General features: G+C 36.5%; 1 protein-coding gene across 1 annotated transcript in view; it reads right to left on the bottom strand.

The window, feature by feature from the left end:
• The window catches only part of LOC136885762 (uncharacterized), a 73,022-nt gene that overhangs the window by 17,702 nt on the left and 34,456 nt on the right, over window positions 1-20,864 (bottom strand). The window contains exons 3-4 of the mRNA XM_067158500.2: window positions 20,460-20,561; window positions 9,019-9,077 (exon numbers count right to left, since the gene is read on the bottom strand). Of these exons, the coding sequence (XP_067014601.2) occupies window positions 9,019-9,077; window positions 20,460-20,561 (161 nt within the window). The remainder of the gene's footprint in view (window positions 1-9,018; window positions 9,078-20,459; window positions 20,562-20,864) is intronic.

Genomic DNA, 20,864 nt, shown 5'->3' with positions numbered 1-20,864 from the left:
CCTACAGAAGTTTCTCAGCTATTTTTATGAACTTTTTAACGCCTGGACAGATTAACACGAGACCAACGCTGAACTGTAGCTAATGTTCTGGAAACAAAACCCTGCAAAATTAAAGTCAATCCATCCAGTGGTTTCTGAAATATGATCATTTAAAGTTTGGGAGGTATACTTACCCCTTCATCACCTGATTCCAAGCACTGCTCGCCGGTATATATAGGCCACCGGGCCAAGGTCATAACCAGTCCCGAGTACAGACTAGTGTGCGTGCACAGTGTGTGCAGAAATTATGCTCCGTCGCAATTCGCGAGGGCATAATCGTGGCCACACGCAAACGCTGTTGATATAGTGAAAGAACGTCGTACCATACGTGAAGTTTCCGCCGCGCCGACGGTAAGATTCTAGACGTTTCTCAAGGTGAATTATCGTAATGTAATACTTGTGAATTTATTAACAGAGTAAAGCTATAATTTGAAGTGAGAATTAAAGTGTCCAATATACGACACTGTGAACTGTACTAATTCCACATAATTCTGAACTATGACAATATCCTAAATCGTTGCATGTGGTAAACTGAAATTATAATTTAAAACCACTTCAACCAGTCTAAGACATATTTCTTTTACGATAATATATCAGTGAACTGTGTGTAACTTTATTTACTCGACATTCGTCCTATAACACGGCAAGACTTAACTATTTTCCTTGTGCACTTTCTCGATCATCACTGTGAGAAACCCAGTGAACATTAAGGACCTTGTACAATAATATTAAATAGTACAGACTAGTGTGGTGCAAATACAACCATAAAATCGCCTTAATTTTGTGAATAATATTTGTTCAGAGACTGTGATAGAGACTGTTACAAATCACATTTTCAAGTGCTTATGGACTGTATTTATTACTTTACAATCATATTTCAGACATAATTAGTGACGATTATTAACTGTGTTAATTCTCAAACCCATGAACTGTGTATATAAGAACTGTGTTTTCTGCAGCATGGACTGTGAATGTTAATTCAACATCATAAAATCAGTGTAAGAATAGAACTGTGCATTACCACAGTGTGTAGAATTAATATCCGTGACATTTGTGAATTTAATAGTGCCAATTGAACTTTCCGTATTCCGACATTACCTCCAAGAACAACGGAAATCTTGGCAAAAGTACTACGAGATCCTGCTACATCAAACATCGCTTGCAATGAGGGATTTACATGCTTTCTTCAGTTATAGTACCCATCGAGGGACGTCGATGAGGGAGATTGACGTGGTATCTTCACAGAACATCGCCAGTGCTGAGTTTGAGCCTTCGTCCGCACTCCGCGGAAAGTTCCAGACACCAAGTCACCAACTCCAACACTTGTAAGCAGATCTTCTTGTATTCTGAGGAGTAATCACAACTGACTGACTTTTTACAAAGCACTTAGTCCAGTACAGTGCTCTTACAAGTGCTTCGTGTGGATATCAATTCATAATTTTATCGTCATTTAAAAGAAGTTCATATTTTGCTATAAATTCATTTTCAAAGTTTTTAATTAATTTGAATTCACATTACCTAGATGAACTTTAGGATTTTCAAGTGCTTTAATAATTTCATTTTTTTTATTCTAATGAACTGAAAGACATACAGCAAGAAATCAAATATTTTATTTAATTGATCAAACCTTCCATGACAATTGTGTGTTCATTTTATGGTGTAAAAATTAGAAAGACTGTAGGTCAGCACCATAAATAACGAACTGATTATATCCAAGGTGCTATTTTTGTGTTTGCATTCAAATTAGAAAGACTGTAGGTTGTTCATGATTTATGGGAGAGCAATAATTTTTTTTTTTTTATATTCTCAAGCAAACACAAGTCAAGAAGATCACAACATAAATCTTTTATTTTACATTTTTGGCAAATACTAGCTGCAAATTTGAGTTGCAATTGGAATTGCATGGTGATATATCTGTGGATTTTGTTAATAAATTTTATAAAAAAGGAATTACCATCTATTATTTGCCCTATGATACTATCCATCTCTGTACCTGCTCCAAAAAACACCGAACACTACCCGAGATCCTTCCCATGCTCAAACCCCACAATCATTTCCCCGTACAATATATATACATATACACATACTGACTGGCCAAAACTCATGGGAAGACACTGAATGTCATGTAAATAAGGAGTTGCTCCACTGTAAACCCTCAAAATGGAAGCAATACATTGAAGCATCAACTCTACAAGGGGATGGAATCATTCTGGAGGGATCTGAACCCATATATATATTGCATTGCTACCCACAATTGGTCTTGTGTTGTTGGTGCAGGGTCCATGCGGCATACATCAGCATTGACAGCACCCCATAAATACTCAATTGGATTAAAATTGGGGGATCTGGAGGGCAAATCTATGGTCGTAACTTCACTGGAGTGCTCCTCCAACCACCTGTGTACCACCACAGAGAGGTGATATGGTACACTGTTCAGTTGAAACATGGCATCTCCATCAGGTACTCTACAGCCAGAAATGGATGCAGATGGTCTGAAAGAATGTCCACATAACGTGCACCTACCAGCGCTCCCTGCAGCCGGAAAATAGGGCCTAATTGCGACCATGAGAACGCTGACCAGACCAGAACTGAGCCACCTCCTGTATGGACACAATCTTGTTGACATGCAGGATCCATAGCTCCATGAGCTCTTACGCACCCATTAGCTCCATAAAATTGAAACCGGGACTTACCGGACCATATGACATGCCACCACTGCTCAATGGTCCATTGCCGAAGTACGCGGGCCCAGGTACGACGTTGAGCTCTGTATCAAGGAGTCAGCAAAGGGACACGAGTTGGTCATTGGCTGGTGAAGCCTATGTGGTGCAGCTGCCTCCTGATAGTCCTGGAAGAATTGGATTCCTGTCTCCCAACATTCAACTGGACAGTGATCTGATGCACAGTAGCCCATCGAGTGCTCAGTATGGTTCTGTGGAGGCGACATGATGTCCGTTCATGAAACACCTCTGGTTTTCCCGTGCAGCGGATTATGTGGGTGGTAACATTCTCTCTTCTCTCTGCGATATTGAACAGCCACCCTCAACACTGTTGACCTCAGAAACCCAAATTCGCGTGTAACCCTTGCAATGCAACGACCTATGTGCTGATCATCCTATGTTCAAAGTTGGTTAACTCACGATGTGTTGCCATCTTCACGACACTGGCGTCTGTGACACACTGCTCAGCTAGCCACAACACTCAGGGGTCACACACGGCACATTTTCTAATGGGACACCTCTTTCTGTTACACCTGGCCACTCACTGTATATATATGTATATATAATGACAATGGTATGAACATACACATTTCTCGGCTTGCTAGAGTAATCCAGACTCATTTTGAGTACTGACCAAGGGTTCAAGACTAGATGCCTTTCCTGATCCCACATTATTTTTTTCCAAATGACTATTCCAACGCAGGTTCAACTAGGATTCAATCTACTGTTGTCCAGACCTCTTCTTCCATTAAACATGAGGGAATTACTAGTACAAAGTTTAATTCTGCCCATATTCGATTATGGTGATGTAATATATAACATATATATAAATCATATGCCATGTATACAGAGCGTTAAATTTTAGAGACCACATAATGCATATATAACCCTGCCTTGAACATCCATTGTGGTTACGTTCTCCACACACTTACACCAAGTTATCAGAGTATTGATCTTAACAACTTGCCTTCACTAATTAGTATCACCTCCTTCTCCACCTCCTCAATCCCTGCCTGCCACAGAATCCTCTTCCATTACTTGTGATATATTGTTACTCCCCGCAAGGTCAAGGTCAGAAACCTCATCCCTGACTAATTTCCAATTTACCCCATGCAAAGTTAAGGTAATTCATTCATTCTTGTAAACATACACTCGCGGAATTCCCTTCCTGCTATAAAAACGTAGCTACAGTCTGTGTAATATGGGAAGCATTTTTGGCTTGAGAGGTTTCTCAGAATTACACATCAATGTGGTTGCTATGTTGTCACCTAAACCCACCCACTCAATGCACTAGTGGAAAACTTCACTCCATTAAAAATCACCTGCACCAGGCAGAAATATTTTTACTATATCAAAATGAATGCACAAGAAACAGCTCATCAATTCACTTAATAGAAATGTATTAACAAGTAGAAAGAGATGTTGTAGATGGTAAAATTACTTTTTTTTTTGCTAGTAGCTTTACGTCGCACCGGCACAGATAGGTCTCATGGCGATGATGGGGCAGGGAAGGCTAGGAGTGGGAAGGAAGCGGCCGTGGCCTTAATTAAGGTACGGCGCCAGCATTTGCCTGATGTGAAAATGAGAAACCACGGAAAACCATCTTCAGGGCTGCCGACAGTGGGGGTAAAATTACTTAAACCTAGAACTGGCAACTATCAAATAATCGACACTTCGTTCCCTGCTGTAGTAGCACTGTCAAGTATTTGACATGTTTGTATTTCTTCACGTAATTAACTCACTTCTTCAAGAGATGTCATGATAGTCTACCTTTTGTTGTTCTCGATGTCCACAGCAACCGTGAGTTCAGTTTCATTCATAGTTACAACCTCTTTGGGCACAATTTCACAGAAATAAATGAGTGCTGAATCCCGACCACCTGTTTGCACGCCAATGCTGTAGTGTTTGTAGACAAACCTTCATGGGCTCCTGATTTGATATTTCATTACATAAAATTTAGTAGTTCACTGTTCAGTGCAAGTTATTTACTTGTGTATATATTATTATTTGATTTATTATATGCATTTTTAGTACAGCTTGTGTCTACATAGGCATCATTACAGAAAATTAGTGATGAAGCAGTGCTAAATTTGTTGGAAGATGAATATGACGGATCTAACTAACTTTGAGAATGCTGAAAATGAACCAACAGATTCTAAGTCAGAATCGGAGTGTTTATCAGCTAATACTTCACATCGAATATAAAAAAGTGAATGTGATGACAAGCCTCACATGCAGGAAACCTATTGTGACAACGTGGTCTAAGGTTATGCCACTTAAGCAAGTCACTTCTGCAATTGACTTTAATGTCAGAAAACCTGGATCTAGAAACACCCCAGGTAAGCAGTCTAGGCCAATTGAATACTACTTCTTGTATTTTAGTGCTTATATAGTAGATACTAATAAGTTTGTGGCCAATTTCATTTCCAAAAATAAGGATTATTTGGATAGACATTTACATAGTAGGCACAAGTGGAAGGATGTGTCAGTTGCTATGCTCAAAAAATTCATTGCCATTTATTTGAACATACGTCTTACTGTCTGAAAGAGCACTGCACATTACTGGAGTGTTATCTCCTCCCAGAAAATAGAATTTTATTAAAAAACTATGCCTCTAAAAGTGTTTCAAGTAATTGGTAGGTTTTTGCATGTAAATTCCAGTGATCCCATTTCTCATGGTACACCTGGATGCGACCCTTGGCACAAAGTCAGGCCTTTCATGGAATATTTGAACATGAAATTCAAAAGTCACTATGTACCACAACAATAAAAATAGGTATGTCTATATACAGTATATGCCAAACAACAGACATTGCAGATTTGGACTTAAAAAGTTTCAACAGTGCAAAAGTGAGACAGATTATGTGCTTCATATGGAGATTTATTGAGGCAAAGCCTTATATGAAACATGAACACCTGAGAGTCTTGCCCATCAGGTAGTCATGCAGTTGATAGAAGCTTATAATTTGTAAGGAAAAGGATACCACTTGATTACAGACAATTTTTATACAAAAATTCCACTAGCCAAAGCCCTGTATAACAAGAAAGTGATGGTGACAGGAACAATTCACCCTAACTCGAAAGGTTTGCTGAATGAGCTTACCAAAGAGAAGTTCAAATCAAAACAGACCTTGAATTATCAGGCAGGTATTATTCTGACCGTAGGTTTCAAGGAAACTTAAAAGCATAAACCAGTGTTCTGCTTATCAACAGGTGTAAATGGTGAAGATAAATTAGTGTAAAATAAAAGTGGGAAAGAAAGTGTAAAGCCAGTGAGATTGGTGAGTTCAATAAAGGAATGGGAGGGGTTGATCTTTCAGACAAAAACATTTACCACATTACTTCTAATAGGCCTACAAGAAGATATTAGGAAAAATATTTGAATTTGTTGGACATTGTTGTTCAGAATGCATACATTATTTATTAAGAGAATGCAGATACCCTCCTAATGGAGAAATACAGCTTCATTGTGTCCATTATTGAGGATCTGTGCAGTGAGGATCCACCAGCTCATAATCCAGTTCCCACTGAAAATGAAGAGGGACCGAAGCATGAATTTACTCACCTGCAAGGATGCAAGGAGAGAACCTGCGCTGTATATGGAAACTCGAAAAGCAGTAGGTCAAGCTACTGCTGTGCTAGGTGCAATGCTGGGGTCCACAGACAATGTTGGCCTGAATTAGAGCACTACTTCAGAAGCAGATGAAGGTGTAGTGAGCGACACGGTGAATGAATATAAGGATTGCATGCCAATAAATTTTCCCTAATATTTTGAGGAATACACCTCTCAGGGTGATGAAACTCTTGCTAGTGGATACATTACTGACAATCTGTATGTCTTAATTCTTTTGTGGCATTTTTCATTTTTGTGTACATATGATCAAAAGTTTTATTATTACAATTTAAGAAGTATATTTTTTGAAGAGACTGTACAGTTTTGTAGTAAAAATATTTATGCAATTTCATGTCAACACAACAATCTTCAGTGTATTAGCTTTATGTAGATGCAGTATAACCTCGATTCAACGTAAACCCCGCATTTAATGGAAGAAATTTCAAGTTCTGAAAATTATTCCATAAGAGCAATGCAATTTTATATTCGATTCAACGTAATTCACATTAGGGCAAAACCCACATTTAGCACAATAAATTGTTAAAATTCTCAAGTATTTATTTCTATTCATTATGGATATGGGACATTAAGAACCTAGTAAAAAGACATCATATGCTTGCTAAGGATGATTCAAAGCAGAAGAGGAATTTAGAACGCGGGCACATAGGGCTAAAGTGAGATGCCAGACTCAGATACACTTCCAATCGCAGCCGTTGTAGTACAGCGGAAGAGAAGTGATTTTTGATGATAATATTATTATGCTCTTTGAAAACTACTATATTAATCTGTGCAAAATATCCTTCGGTTACAATGAGAACCATTTCACTAATTCATCTATTATTACGGGCAAATTCGGGCATGTTAGTTTTCCGTTATTATTACCCATACACCCTACTCCAGCATTAATATTGAATGTGATTGATCATCTTCCATATAGATTCCTCGCTACATGCTCGAGCACATGGTGTAAACAACTATTGGGAGAACATGTTTTTGCAATACGCGCACTGACAATAATTGTTAACTCCTTAGAAATAAAGGCTGAAATAAATGATTAATACAGCATACTGAAATAAAATATGAATGTGATACTATTTCTCAGAATACAGCTGTGTGCGTAACAAATTTCAGAGGTTAGGTTATGTACTTCTGTGTCTGGTTAAATTTCAGAAAGGCTGTTCCCATGTAAATTTACTGTGAAAAGGTTATCACTACTCTACAGGGATCTTGAAATATGTTTTCATAGTATGTGCGCAGTAAACCGGGGTTAGGTGGTGCCATCTGAAGTAAGAAAATGGAAACTTTCGCCACAAGCCTCTATTTCCATTTTCAAGAATGAAACTGAATATGCATGTTCAGACCATTGGAATTAGAAAATACTGTGCTAATGAGTAAGCCACCGTTTGGAAAATATCTGCCAAAATTATTGAAAAATCTGTTCATATAAATTTTAATGTCTTTTTCCTTTTTTCTTTCTTTTTTTTGTATGTTTGGCCCTTTCCCCAACGTTTATGGAAAATCTTGTATAAGATTATAAAAACAACCTTAAGCTGAAGCAGTTTTATATCCACCGACAAAATCTATTGTCAAAAGGATGGGTTAGCAATGGGCTCAGCATTATCAGAAATAATAGCGAACATATTCGTAAATAACATTGAAAACAATTTCTTATAACCAAGAGACACGGAGGCAAGAGACACGGAGGGAGATCAAATTTTACGCAGTGTGCAACTGAAAGAAGATACAGAGCTATTTACAAATAACAGATAATGAAAGCACTTCGTTAATTCACAGAGGCTTGCAGACTGAATGCTAAATGACGTAACTTTTATTAATTCAATTTTTTAATTTATTTTCAAAGAACAATCTGAGGCAAAGCTGGTTATGGTTCAATACAGGTCTCTTGCTTACATAGCAGGGGCAGTTTAACACAAGAGTAATCTTCAGCACACAAAGTACAAAGTTGTAACTACAGTACAGAGTGTAACGTATATATCTCCTTGTTTTATTAGTCACTGTGAAAATAATATGTGATGGTACAATTTATGTTAATACAGGCAAAGATTTCTGGAAAAGGTGCACTTCCTACTGAAACCTCCATTAAAAGTAAACCCCCATTTAAGGTTAAAAAATAAGGTCCCTGTAAAAATGCTAAACAGGGGTTCTACTGTATATAAAACTTTGTAGATTTATTCCATACAATATAGATATTTTATTTAGGCAAGTAAAAGCTGCCAAATATGGCTGCCGCCACAGGATTTCACACTGCCAGTTCTAGGATTAAGGGGTTAGTATGCAATTTTACATATTCTTATATCATAGTAGCTGCCAAAAATGTGTTGTTCATCTATTTATCTATTCAGCTATTACTAATATTACTTTAATAATGAATTAGATATATAATTGGGAACTTGAGAAACTGTAGTTTATACAAAGTTGAATGATGGCTGGGCATAACAACAGGCTTAATAGCCTCTGTCGTGCCATATAAAATATGCCAATAAATATATGAACAGTAGCTACTGGAAAACTTCACTGTACTAATCATACCCTGCGAATATCTGTGAAATTAGAATAAAAGTGTTATTGAAACTGTTATGAACATTTCTAGAAGAGAAGTTATCACATATAAATCAGACTACTTACTCGTTCAAAGTAACTCCACTTGCATCATTCACCTCATCATAGGTTTCAATCTTTACATCCTGTAAAATAGAGAGAAGATTTACATTTATTTGCAAGCACTTTTGAAATCAAAATGGGAGGGAATTAAAATTACATCGTCAGCACAGGATATTTTGTGAAGTGAATGAAAGAGGGCGATGGGGAATTAAATTACTTTTGTACAGAATTCCTTTCAAGTTCATGGTAATTATGGAACACGAGAATACATAAATTAACTCTTCCGACATCTACTGCACATCAAGCACTGGCTCACTACACTGGTGGTTCTACATACAATGGACATCCAGGGCTGCTGCTGATATGTTGTCCAGTATACAAGAAGCTACACAGACAACAGGATTAAGTTACCAAAACTGGCTCGCATGTTTCTGGCAAAAAAGGCATCTAATCATGAGTCGAGGTTGGCTGCATGCATTTATGACTTGATATGTAAACAGTCACACCAAGTAACAGAAGGGTCGATCACACCTGGCTAGAAAGTTGTTAGCCACTTTGGAGGTATTTTCAACAGACAAACAGAAGGAGCTGCAATACAAAATTTTAAATAGATACACACATTATTTTTAGATAAATTTATCAGAATTTTAAGAAGAGCTGCTTATTTTGTGTATTTTTATGTAATATTAATTATTTTGTTTAGATGACAATTCTTGTATTTTAGTCATAATTACTTAAAGCATATTGTTAGTAGGTTTTGAATCAAATCCACAAATTATTTGGTGAATCTTTGGCTGCTGATGAAGAGAAAAAGTGAGATTCTTGAAACACGTACAACATTTTATTAATATAGATTAAATCGCTTTTTAGTAGTATAGACTAGGTGGAAATAGATCTTTACCAGTGTTTCATCAGTGTTGTAATTAGACATAAGTCAATACATACCAAAAACAAAACCTAGTGCTGTTCAATGTTTGAAGCTTCATATCTCATAAGTCATTCTACTAAAAAAATGCATTCTTTGTACCATTTCAATCTTCAAACTCATTCTTTTCCTGCCATCTCTGCACCATCTGTGGAACTCAGAAAATGTTATCGATACTGATCAGTGAATTCCACTGAACTATGTGCGACTTCAGAGTGTACCCTGTTGTTCCTCCAACGAACTACTCTATTTATTAAAAATATACTGCAGTCTGCTTCTCCCACTTAATGTAAGAAATGTGGAGTATATATTTATTTATATTTGCCTTTATTTGTAGTGGCAAAGTTAGGACTCATGGTCATCTCTTACACTTAACCACATATCTCATAAGTAAGACAAGCTTCTTATATAGAGAGTGTTTTCACTGCATAAAGGGGAATCCCAGCAGTTTACAATGACCTGGCCATCCCATGTTCTTAGGAATGCCAAAGTTTCCAAACTTATATGGAAGTAGTAAATTTTTCAGATATTTGAGTGTTGATTTAGGTCAAGAGAATGATAGTGATTACTAGGTCTAGAATTTATATGTACTAAAAGCGACTAAATATGTACATATATATGGGCTAAAAATGTAAAATATTGAGAGAAATATGGATGATTTTTTATAAGAACAGTTGAAAATAATAAAATATATATGCTTTTAATAGTTATAAAAGGTACAGTTGCCTGAATATGAAAGTAATGAAAATACAAATTTAAATGAAAGTCAAGTAAGATAACAAAAGTGTAACCATTTTAATCTGAGTCACAGTGAGTTGAGTGAAGAGGTCAAAAACAACAAGAAAGAAAACAAGTTTCTTTCTGTATTTCATAGAAATACTGTACCACAATCCAGCCTTGAGTAATGATAATTAACATTATTGATTTTACGTCCCACTAACTATATTTTTATGGTTTTCGGAGACACAAATATACCAGAATTTAGCAGAAGTTTTTTTCCATGCCAGTAAATCTACTGACAGGAGGCTGATGTATTCGAGCTCCTTGGCTCCTGCTAAGATGACCTCAGGAGGTCAGTGCTCTACTGCCAGAGGTACTCAGCCCGCAATCAGTTTTGAATTACTTATGCTAGTAGAATTTATTTTAAATTATTTTCTAGGTAGAATAAATCTGAAACAATAAAATAATGGATATATTTAAAATAAAATGTTAAATTATTAAAATATGTGCAAGTATTCATCAAATATGCCAAAACATACCAAAAATGGATATATGCAAAAATATGTTAACATTCACTCCAAATATCCTAATTTGTAAGGATTTTCACATTATCTAATGAAGAAAGCCAAAATGTATTTATAAAAAAATCTTAGACCTGGTGATTATGTACAAAGTTTAATCAAACACTTTAATGGCAAAGAACAGCCACCTTACATGTAAACATACATCTTGATTTTGATTATCCTAAACCATTTGTAATTAAATATTTGTGTCAGAGATACACTATTAGAAGTAAATTAACAGTCTTTAGAAACATTACAGTTTCGGGAAGTAATTCTTCAGCTCTGAGTAAATTTAGCACACGTTTCTTTTGCTGCAATATTCTCGACAAGGGAATTAAGTCTGTTCAATAGTTTCAGTGTGTTATTCCATATTCATGATCCAGCAGGATAAACAAATTCTTCATCTCTTTAAGAATCTCAACTTTCAGATTACTTACTATAAACTTTCAATGTATTCCAGATTGAAGATAAAGGAACCGTTGAAGGTTACGATAGTAAAGAAGTTGACGGAAATCATGTGATAGCATACGTCTAGTCGGTTTACATCCAGACACATGGATAACTCAAAATAACTCATTCAGCTGAGTGATAGGTTCAATAAGAACCGTATATATATATATATATATAGGAACTCATAAACTCAGAACCCCGTGGTATCTAAGTATGTACGTCCAGAAATGTGATATCGAATTACAAGCAGTTAATGTTAAATGAAAATGTCATATTCGACAGGAGAGTAAAATGATTCTTTATAAGGGACGTTTAGTTCCAATAATGGTATATACTATGGAGGCCATGGAATGGATTAAATGATACATCTCAAGTTCAACTTCATCTGCACTGGTTATACATTATCTAACTATTATGAACATCTACAAGTGTTCGAGAATTCGCGCATGAAGCAATCAACTGGAACATAGTTGAAGACGACGACGTGAAATTGTTAAGTGTTCCTTTATGAGAGTTCCCGATTGTGAGAGTGACTTATATCAAAGAGTTTTTTCCTCAAATGTCAATTAAACAAGGTTATATGGCAATGATTTGTTATTAATTATAAAAATGTGTGCCAAAATATTATTGTTGTTATAGAATAGGGTTTTGTTTTAGTAAAAACAATGTTATTAGAATAACAGAAGAGATTGAGCATAGAGTAAGACACACATACACATTAAGAAAAAAGTTAGTCACAGATTTCGTGAAATTGAATAATTATTGTATGGCAATTCGAGAAGTAAATTATAAGGACACGAAGTACAGCGTTTAATACTGAAATAATAAGGCGAGTGTCGTTTAAAAATGCTAACATATTTATTTTACTGTTTAATATCATACTAATTGAATTGTACAAGCTTCAGGTGTCATGATGCCTAGCTATATGGAGAATTGCTATTGTAAAATATCAACCAGTCTGGTCATGCAGGCCTAAACCGGGTTGAAACCCCGGCAGGCCTGGAAGTATGCCAAAATAAATAAAACCACGATGTTCCAACGACCAGACAAGAGTTCATCAAGCATAATGAGTACCCAAAAACCTTCCCTTTCCTTTATTCTATTAAGTGTGTACATTACATTAGTGTAGATTTTCTTTCACATTTTTTAAATGTGACGTGTTTATAAAATATAACTTGAGCGACACCATAACATCATCGCTAAGCAATTCATGATATCCGTGGAAAGGTAGTTATCCTCTTAAATAACAGCATCACTATTTATCATATGCTATTCATCTAATTTCCAGCACGCAAGTATGAGTTTTACTAGGAATTTATGAGTTTTACTAGGAATTTATCTACTATATTTTCTGGAGTATCATCTTCATAATGGTTTTTGGAATACCAATCATTATGTGGATAATTCTTATTGGAGTAATCATCAAGCAATCGTTATATGTCGAAATCTGAGATTTTCTTATAAAATAATATTTCAGATTATGCGAATAAGTCTTCATAACAGAAATACTTGATTAAATCGCACTGATACAATGGTGTATTTCATATGTTTTTAGGAGCGAGATAGTTTTCTTTGGTTATTCTAAGTTTGTATATTTTAAACGAAGGAATAAAAAGTAAGCATGATGCGTATGTGAGATGATGGGATATACTGAATGATAGGGTCATCGGAGATAATGGAAATGGGTCATCAGAGATAATGGAAATGAATAGCATGTGCAATGGTATATAAAATTTTGTTGAGAAATAAGCATTACGAGCAATGTAATGTAATCTTCAAATAATCTTAACGATGTTAGGTGAAGAAATTGAAATACATGCTCATCATGCTAATATATTGAAATGGTATTAAGATACAGTCAAGCACTTGAAGGTTGATAATAGAATGTTCAAAGATTATATTTCCCGAAGAATACTTGCATATTGGACATGTGAATTGTCATCAGTAGTATTACCCAAGATATGATGATGAAACAAATGTTACTTAGTTGTTTTACGTCGCACCGACACAGATAGGTCTTACGGCGATGGTGGGACAGGAAAGGGCTAGGAGTGGGATGGAAGCGGCCGTGGCCTTAATTAAGGTACAGCCCCAGCATTTGCCTGGTGCGAAAATGGGAAACCACGGAAAACTATTTTCAGGGCTGCCGACAGTGGGGTTCGAACCTACTATCTCCCGAATACTGGATACTGGTCGCACTTAAGCGACTGCAGCTATCGAGCTCGGTAATGTTACTTAGTTGAATAGATAATTGCAGTAGGAACATCTTCAACACTAAGTGATATTAAAGAGATATGCAAAACATATTATGATTGGGAATGAAATTAGGGTCATACTCTATAATGTACAACCTAGCATTTCCTATTAAGTAGTTGTAGTGCACAGGCTTGTAGATATTATTAGAATTTTAGGGCTTTGAAGGATAATCTACAGGCGAATCCAAGTGCTGTGGAGTGATGATAATCCTAAATCTTGATTGTTTTCAGTGGTATTATGTAGTCTGATGTTTGTTTTATTTAGGTGCAGCGATCTGAGCATTCTATAATTATACTGTTCCTACTCTACAGTTTTGGCTATATTTATTAGAGACCAAATACGAATTTTGAATTGAATGTCCATGATTATTTCATTCTTACGTTCCACGGCGTTGTATACATTATATTGATGAACACTCAAGTTATTAATTTGGGTTTCGCTGATTTATGCGACGATTTCAACATTACTTTAATAGAATATTGGAGGAAGAGGTTTTGATCAACAAATGATTATATGTGAGCAAGCAAGTCTTTTCTTTATTTTCTTGTCGGTGGGGATAAATGAATAATGTAAATAATCACACTGTGAATTAAACAGTTAAGCCTTCAGCAATTTTCATGTTGAAATTAACGAATTATTTGATCTGTTAATTTAATGTTAGACTGATTGCCAACATATACGTTTGATTATAAAATATTGTAGCGCTTTACAAGCGAAAGATACAACAACAAAGAAAGCATATTAATATTTATATTAACTGCGTTAATTATCAAATTCAATTTTTGTTCATCCAATTATGTTGTCACGCTTCAACTGTTATTGTAAATTATATTTCATCATAGAACTGATTTGATTAAAACAGAACAACCTTCCAAATAAAATAAATTTTCAGTATTGTCATTTGTAGGCTAAGGATTAGTATAGCCTCAAATATTCAAAAGATGTATATTTTCTCGGCGTCAACAAAAACTTGATGATGAACACTATGAGTTGTAACAGGTACTCAAATGAACTTGCACGCCCGCAAGTGGATGAGAAAAAGCCGAGGCACACCCACAACACTTCTTCGAACCATTAATCAGAATTACTTATAATTGGTTAGGGTAAAAGCATCAGTCATTGACACCCTTAAGGAAACTTTATACTTCATTTAATTACACTTTCATTTCTTTTTCGTTTGAATTTCCTTTCATGGTGTGAATAATATCTACAGTTCTTTATTTATCTAGGATATATTTGTTCTAACTATAATGTTAGCAGTTAACTGGATATTTTTCTTTGTTTCAAATGTAAACACTTAACCAGTCATTGACATGCTACAAAAACTTAAAACACCAGTAGAGAACCAATGGTTGACAGGTAAGAAAATTATAACTAAGTACATCATCTTTATTAGCTATTGCAGCAGAGGAACATAACGTTAGAACATGAAATAAACTAAATCCTTTAAAACTTTAAGTGCTATCTTGTTCTCATTCAAATCAAATTTAGAAATAACATTTGCATTCAGATTTTCATTTCCAGAAGGAAATTCATGGTCTAACACAGCGGATGGATTCCAAGGCACCAAACCGCACTTCCTAAAGCCGTTCTGGATGGCTGTGGAGGGGACGTCATTAAGCATCGCACCGATTTTAAAACCGGTGCAAAATCTTTCTTTATCAAGATCGATGAATCCATATTTTCTGTTCTCCATTAATTGACTTCCTGCTTCCAGTGGCCTTTCAATGATCTGAAAACAGAAACATCCATTGGTTGGATGAGATGTGTTGTGTTGGGATACAGGGTTTTGAGAATGTTACCCTTTTGCTGCGCAAAATTCACTAGTGTGAAGAGTCATGTGTGAGAAATGGCCATCGAGGATAAGAATCACATGAAGATCAATACTATTGATGTTGAGCCATGGGTAAAATAGCTTAGTGACAAATTCATAAAAAGTGCTCCGATCATCCACCCACTTTCTGAACGGCTTAATCCCCAATCTGACGAAATGCTGGCTGCAATTTCTGATGGGATCTTCTCATATTTAATTAAAGGAGGGGGCATCACGCCTGCTCACAGGCCATTATTATGACAGACATTCCTTTTCATCCAGATTTACCTTTTGGTAAATATTTTTTCTCCTTTCTTTGCTAAAATTTTTCCTCCTTTCGGATTCCAAAACATTTTCATCACGCTGGTAATTATATATTTCTTTGTACCAATTTTGCGGGACTTTGGCTGACACCGATGATTTGATGTTGTTAGGTTTTCTGGTGTCCGTAAACAGATTGTGGAGTGCCTATTTAATGATGATTTAAACCACTTACGACCAGATTTGAACTTGGACTCCCTATTTAATCGTATTAAAAGTTGCTGAACACTGTTTATTAATTCCTCTTTCACAGTTGGAAAACTGGCCTTTGCCAAGGCTTGAATCCAGTACACAAGCACATCATCTTCCTCTATTACAAAAAAAAAAGGGGGTTTTGGCCCATTTGGGATTTTGTGATTTTGCCCTGAACCCTATACCTCAGGGTCATTCTTGGTACTCAATGCCTTTTAGCTGCTAATTTCACTGACGACCCATTTTTAACATCCTCCATTGCTTGCTCCATTTGCTCCGGAGCATAATTAAGAATTTTCTCCACTTTTAGTCATTTTGTGGCCTAAAATGAAAGATAGTACATTAGATTAAACTCCAAAACCTTAATAGCCTAAAACATTGATAACCTAAGCTAATAAATAAATATTTAGAAATCAATCGATCACCAATAGTTGACACCTGAAAAGCCTGAAGGTGACACCCCCTATAATCTTTTGGTACGGCCCATTCAATTTCACTAAAATATCTACCAAAATTTTCTGAATTTAGAGCATATTATACCAGTAACAACAAAATTTCAATTTCAGTTAAGCTACCTACATGGCTTGGTGTGACCAACTCTTCAATAACATATTGTCATCTGTATGATTCTTGGCGCACTGCCGTGTTATTTATAATGTATCAGTGTTTGTCACTAAATAATCTTACATTGCAGTTATATTCCAAGAAAAGTGTTATGCGCTGAACAAATTACCCACAAGCTAATGGGCGTGGGAACTGATAAGGACAGCAAGTATTAAAAAAGTTATGACCTCGCATCTGTGTTGAGGTAACATTCTATGACCCTTATATTAAGAAAATCAATCAAATACACTACTGAAATGTTAGTGAGACGTAAAAACAATAATATTAACATATATGGAACTCTAGTATACTCAAACTTGAGGGTCCACATTGTTAAACAGTACCATAAATTTCACAAACGAAAACTTGTGGGCCTGTAGCGTAATGGTTATCGCGGTAGTCTTGAAATTGAAAATTGAAGGCCATGTGTTTCGAATCCAGTCATTTTTTTACTGTAAGAAAATAATAATAATAATAATAATAATAATAATAATAATAATAATAATAATAATAATAATAATAATAATAATAATAATAATAATAATAATAATTTTCTTTACGTCCCACTAAGTACTTTTACGGTTTTCGGAGACGCCGAGGTGCCGGAATATAGTCCCCCAGGAATTCTTTTACATGCCAGTAAATCTACCTACACGAGGCTGAGGTATTTGAGCACCTTCAAATACCACCGGACTGAGCCAGGATCGAACCTGCCAAAATAGGATCAGAAGGCCATCGCATCAACCGTCTGAGCCACTCAGCCCGGCGTAAGAAAATTATTCTTCTTCTTTATCTGTTTACCCTCCAGGGTCGGTGTCCTGGAGCTTCAGAATCTGGGTCGGGGGATATAACTGGGGAGGATGACCAGTACCTCGCCCAGGCGGCCTCACCTGCTATGCTGAACAGGGGCCTTGCGGGGGCATAGGGAGATTGGAAGGGATAGACAAGGAAGAGGGAAGGAAGCGGCCGTGGCCTTAAGTTAGGTACCATCCCGGCATTTGCCTGGAGAAGGATGGCCACTTCCAGGATGGCTGAAGTGGGAATCGAACCCACCTCTATTCAGTTGACCTCCGGAGGCTGAGAGGACCCCGTTCCAGCCCTTGTACCACTTTTCATTTTCGTGGCAGAGCCTGGAATCGAACCCTGGCCTCCGGGGGTATTAGCTAATGACATGAACCACTACACCACAGAAGCGGGCAAGACAATTATTTCAGTGTATTACAGGCATAGGCTTGAGCACCAGTCCAACTAATTTAATACGTGTGTATGGTAATGCTTCATGCATAAATTTGTGAAAGAGACTTTAGGAAATTCTGAACACTTCTTCCTTGTCAAGAACATCCTAGTTCACTCACCGTAACCCCAATGTATTATACATATTATGTATTTCTGTCTTCAGAGATAAAACAGAAAATTCAAAGTACAGCAAAAACGAGAGAGCAGCGTGAGCTGAGTTTTCCTGTAGCATTCGGGAAGATCGGCCGTATCGAAGAAGAAGAAGAAGAAGAAGAAGAAAATAATGGATCAAAACTCCTGTTCCTTAATTACAGCTTCTCTTTCCCAAAATTGTAATAAATCATGGATGTTGTTAAGTTATCTGCCCGCTCTGGCGCTTTGGCTGAATGGTTAGCGCTTCGTGCCCCCCGTTTTTATGATACCTTCATTCTTCGGAGTGTTGGATCTCTTCCATTTCCCTTCTGATTAGTGTTAATAGAGGATGGCTGGTCAGTTGTACTTCCTCTTAAAAAATAATCACCACCACAGAAAGGTCAGCGTACTGGCCTTCGGTTCAGAGGACCCTGGTACGATTCCCGACTGAGTCGGAGATTTTATTCGCGTCTGTTAATTCCTGTAAATCGGGGGCTACGGGTTTGTGTTCGTATTCATACGCATCTTCAAATATATACAACACATCACACGAGAAACAACCACAGAAACACGAGTTAGTGAATATATATCCCTCCACATACAATTGGTGGTAGGAAAGGCATCCGGCCGCAAAACTAGGCTAAGTCCATACAACGTCCTTCGCCAGGCTAGAAAAAACTGGAGAGAGTAGGTAGTTGTTAAATATTTCCCCCAGAGGATGGTTGGAATCTCAAACAAATGCTGCTTTTAATTTTCAAGACATAGCGAAAGGCACGGCTAACATAATGCTCGTTTGGAGGTTTATGAAAGAGGCATTTCATATTTTAAAATGTCATTCTTAATTATTATGATTATTCAATTTATTATTTTAACAAAAAAATGTCCAATGAGTGTAGTGCATTCCTCTCAACTGTAGCATAGACGAGTATGCAGTTCACACCAACACGCTAGATGTCACCACCATCGCTGTTCGCACTCGACTCAATGCTGTTGAGATAGAGCTGTCCGGTATTGGTGTATTAAAGTATTTGCTCTAAACACATCATCTGACTAGTACTCAGCCATTACCGCCAGAGGGCTGCAGAGTAGTTACCACCGAAATTTGAACTCTCATGTCTTGTCACAGTCCTTATGCTTATTGAGTATTCCCTAGGGTGTCAAGAATGGGTGACCCTGTCAATGACTGGTGCTGGATCTCCACTGAGAAAACGCCGAGGCACACCCACAATACTTCTTTGAACCATTCATCAGGAATACTTATGAACGGTTACATTACGCTTTTTCTCGTAACACTGGCAAACTCACTCACAGTTTCGTTGCACAAACACACTCTAAACTCTCATATACTGCAATGATCAACTGTACAGGAATCCTTACTCTCCTCGATTCCTATTTTCTTTCTACTCACTTAAAATTAACTTTTATTCTTCACAACTGTGCTTATTTGAGATTTCTTGCATTAAAATTTCTTACTGAAATTCCTTTTGCATTTTCTGTAGCCACATTCCCACAATCAATGTATGCAAGTCTTTTCTTTGTCAAGTTTAAACGAACTACCTGATCTCCACCTTATCAGCGGCAATGTGAGTTATGAATAGAATGGTGCAAAGTGGGTTTTCTAACTATTGGTAAGTTGTGAGTTAACAGTCACAGCCAGCTTTCGTAGACAACCAGACTTCACGGAATGTAAACTAATTAGAATGTACGATGACCATACTGAAGAATAAACTTGACAGCTACTACAGCATTCTTGTATACATTTCATTCACTCTTTTTTCTTGGATTCAAAATAGAACAAACATTCAAAAGGAATTCTCTGATGTCTGGTTGACCATTTGATTTCGTACTGTTGTTGAGAAACTGATTTAGCATTTGGAATGACATATTATATTATGTAAAGTCGAACATGCCCTAGTGCACACCTCCATTCAGCAGACATCAGAGGGATAAAAACCCACATCCTCAGGTCTAAAAATATAGCAACCAAGTTTGGGGTCTTACAAAACTCCTGTTCTTGAAATCATAGGACAAAGGACCTGAGGAATATGAAAGGGAAAATGTGATTTTCTTGTGCACTGACAAAGACTCAAATCACATTCCACAACGTGATTACCTTGCTAAGTTAATGCATATATGATCCTCCGATGTACTTCCATGAACTGACCGCATTATCAATACCAGAATGCAATAACTCTGAAGTGTTACAGGGAAAACTGTATCATCTAAAAATATTATATACTGAGGTATACTTAACCTGAATTTCAAGTTCCTCTTTTATAAACGGTTTATAAAATACATCTTCAGGTTCAATCTTCACCTTCACCTGTTCTTCAGTGGGCAGCTTCACATCAGGATCCTAAGAAATAACAGACAGGGGTAAGTGAAATTCAAATAAAAGTGTATACCTACCAAGGTTACAGAATTAAAATTCGTAACACTTTTCCTTACTAGCAAACTAATGCATAGAATAAAATGAGGTACAGTAAAACCAAACTACTTTCTTTAATGTCACATAATAGTGAAGCTTAATACCACACTTATATGTAGTCCCAGTTATCAGATATCAAAACAAATTGATCAATCCATATCACACAAAACACATGTTTTAACTCACACATTTGAAAACATTGAACAATAAAGGACAGCACAAGTACAGTAC

This window comes from Anabrus simplex, chromosome 14 (genome assembly GCF_040414725.1).
Source record: "Anabrus simplex isolate iqAnaSimp1 chromosome 14, ASM4041472v1, whole genome shotgun sequence".
Lineage (NCBI taxonomy): Eukaryota > Metazoa > Arthropoda > Insecta > Orthoptera > Tettigoniidae > Anabrus > Anabrus simplex.
Note: the sequence above shows the minus strand (reverse complement) of the source record. Positions and strands in the feature narration are given on the sequence as shown.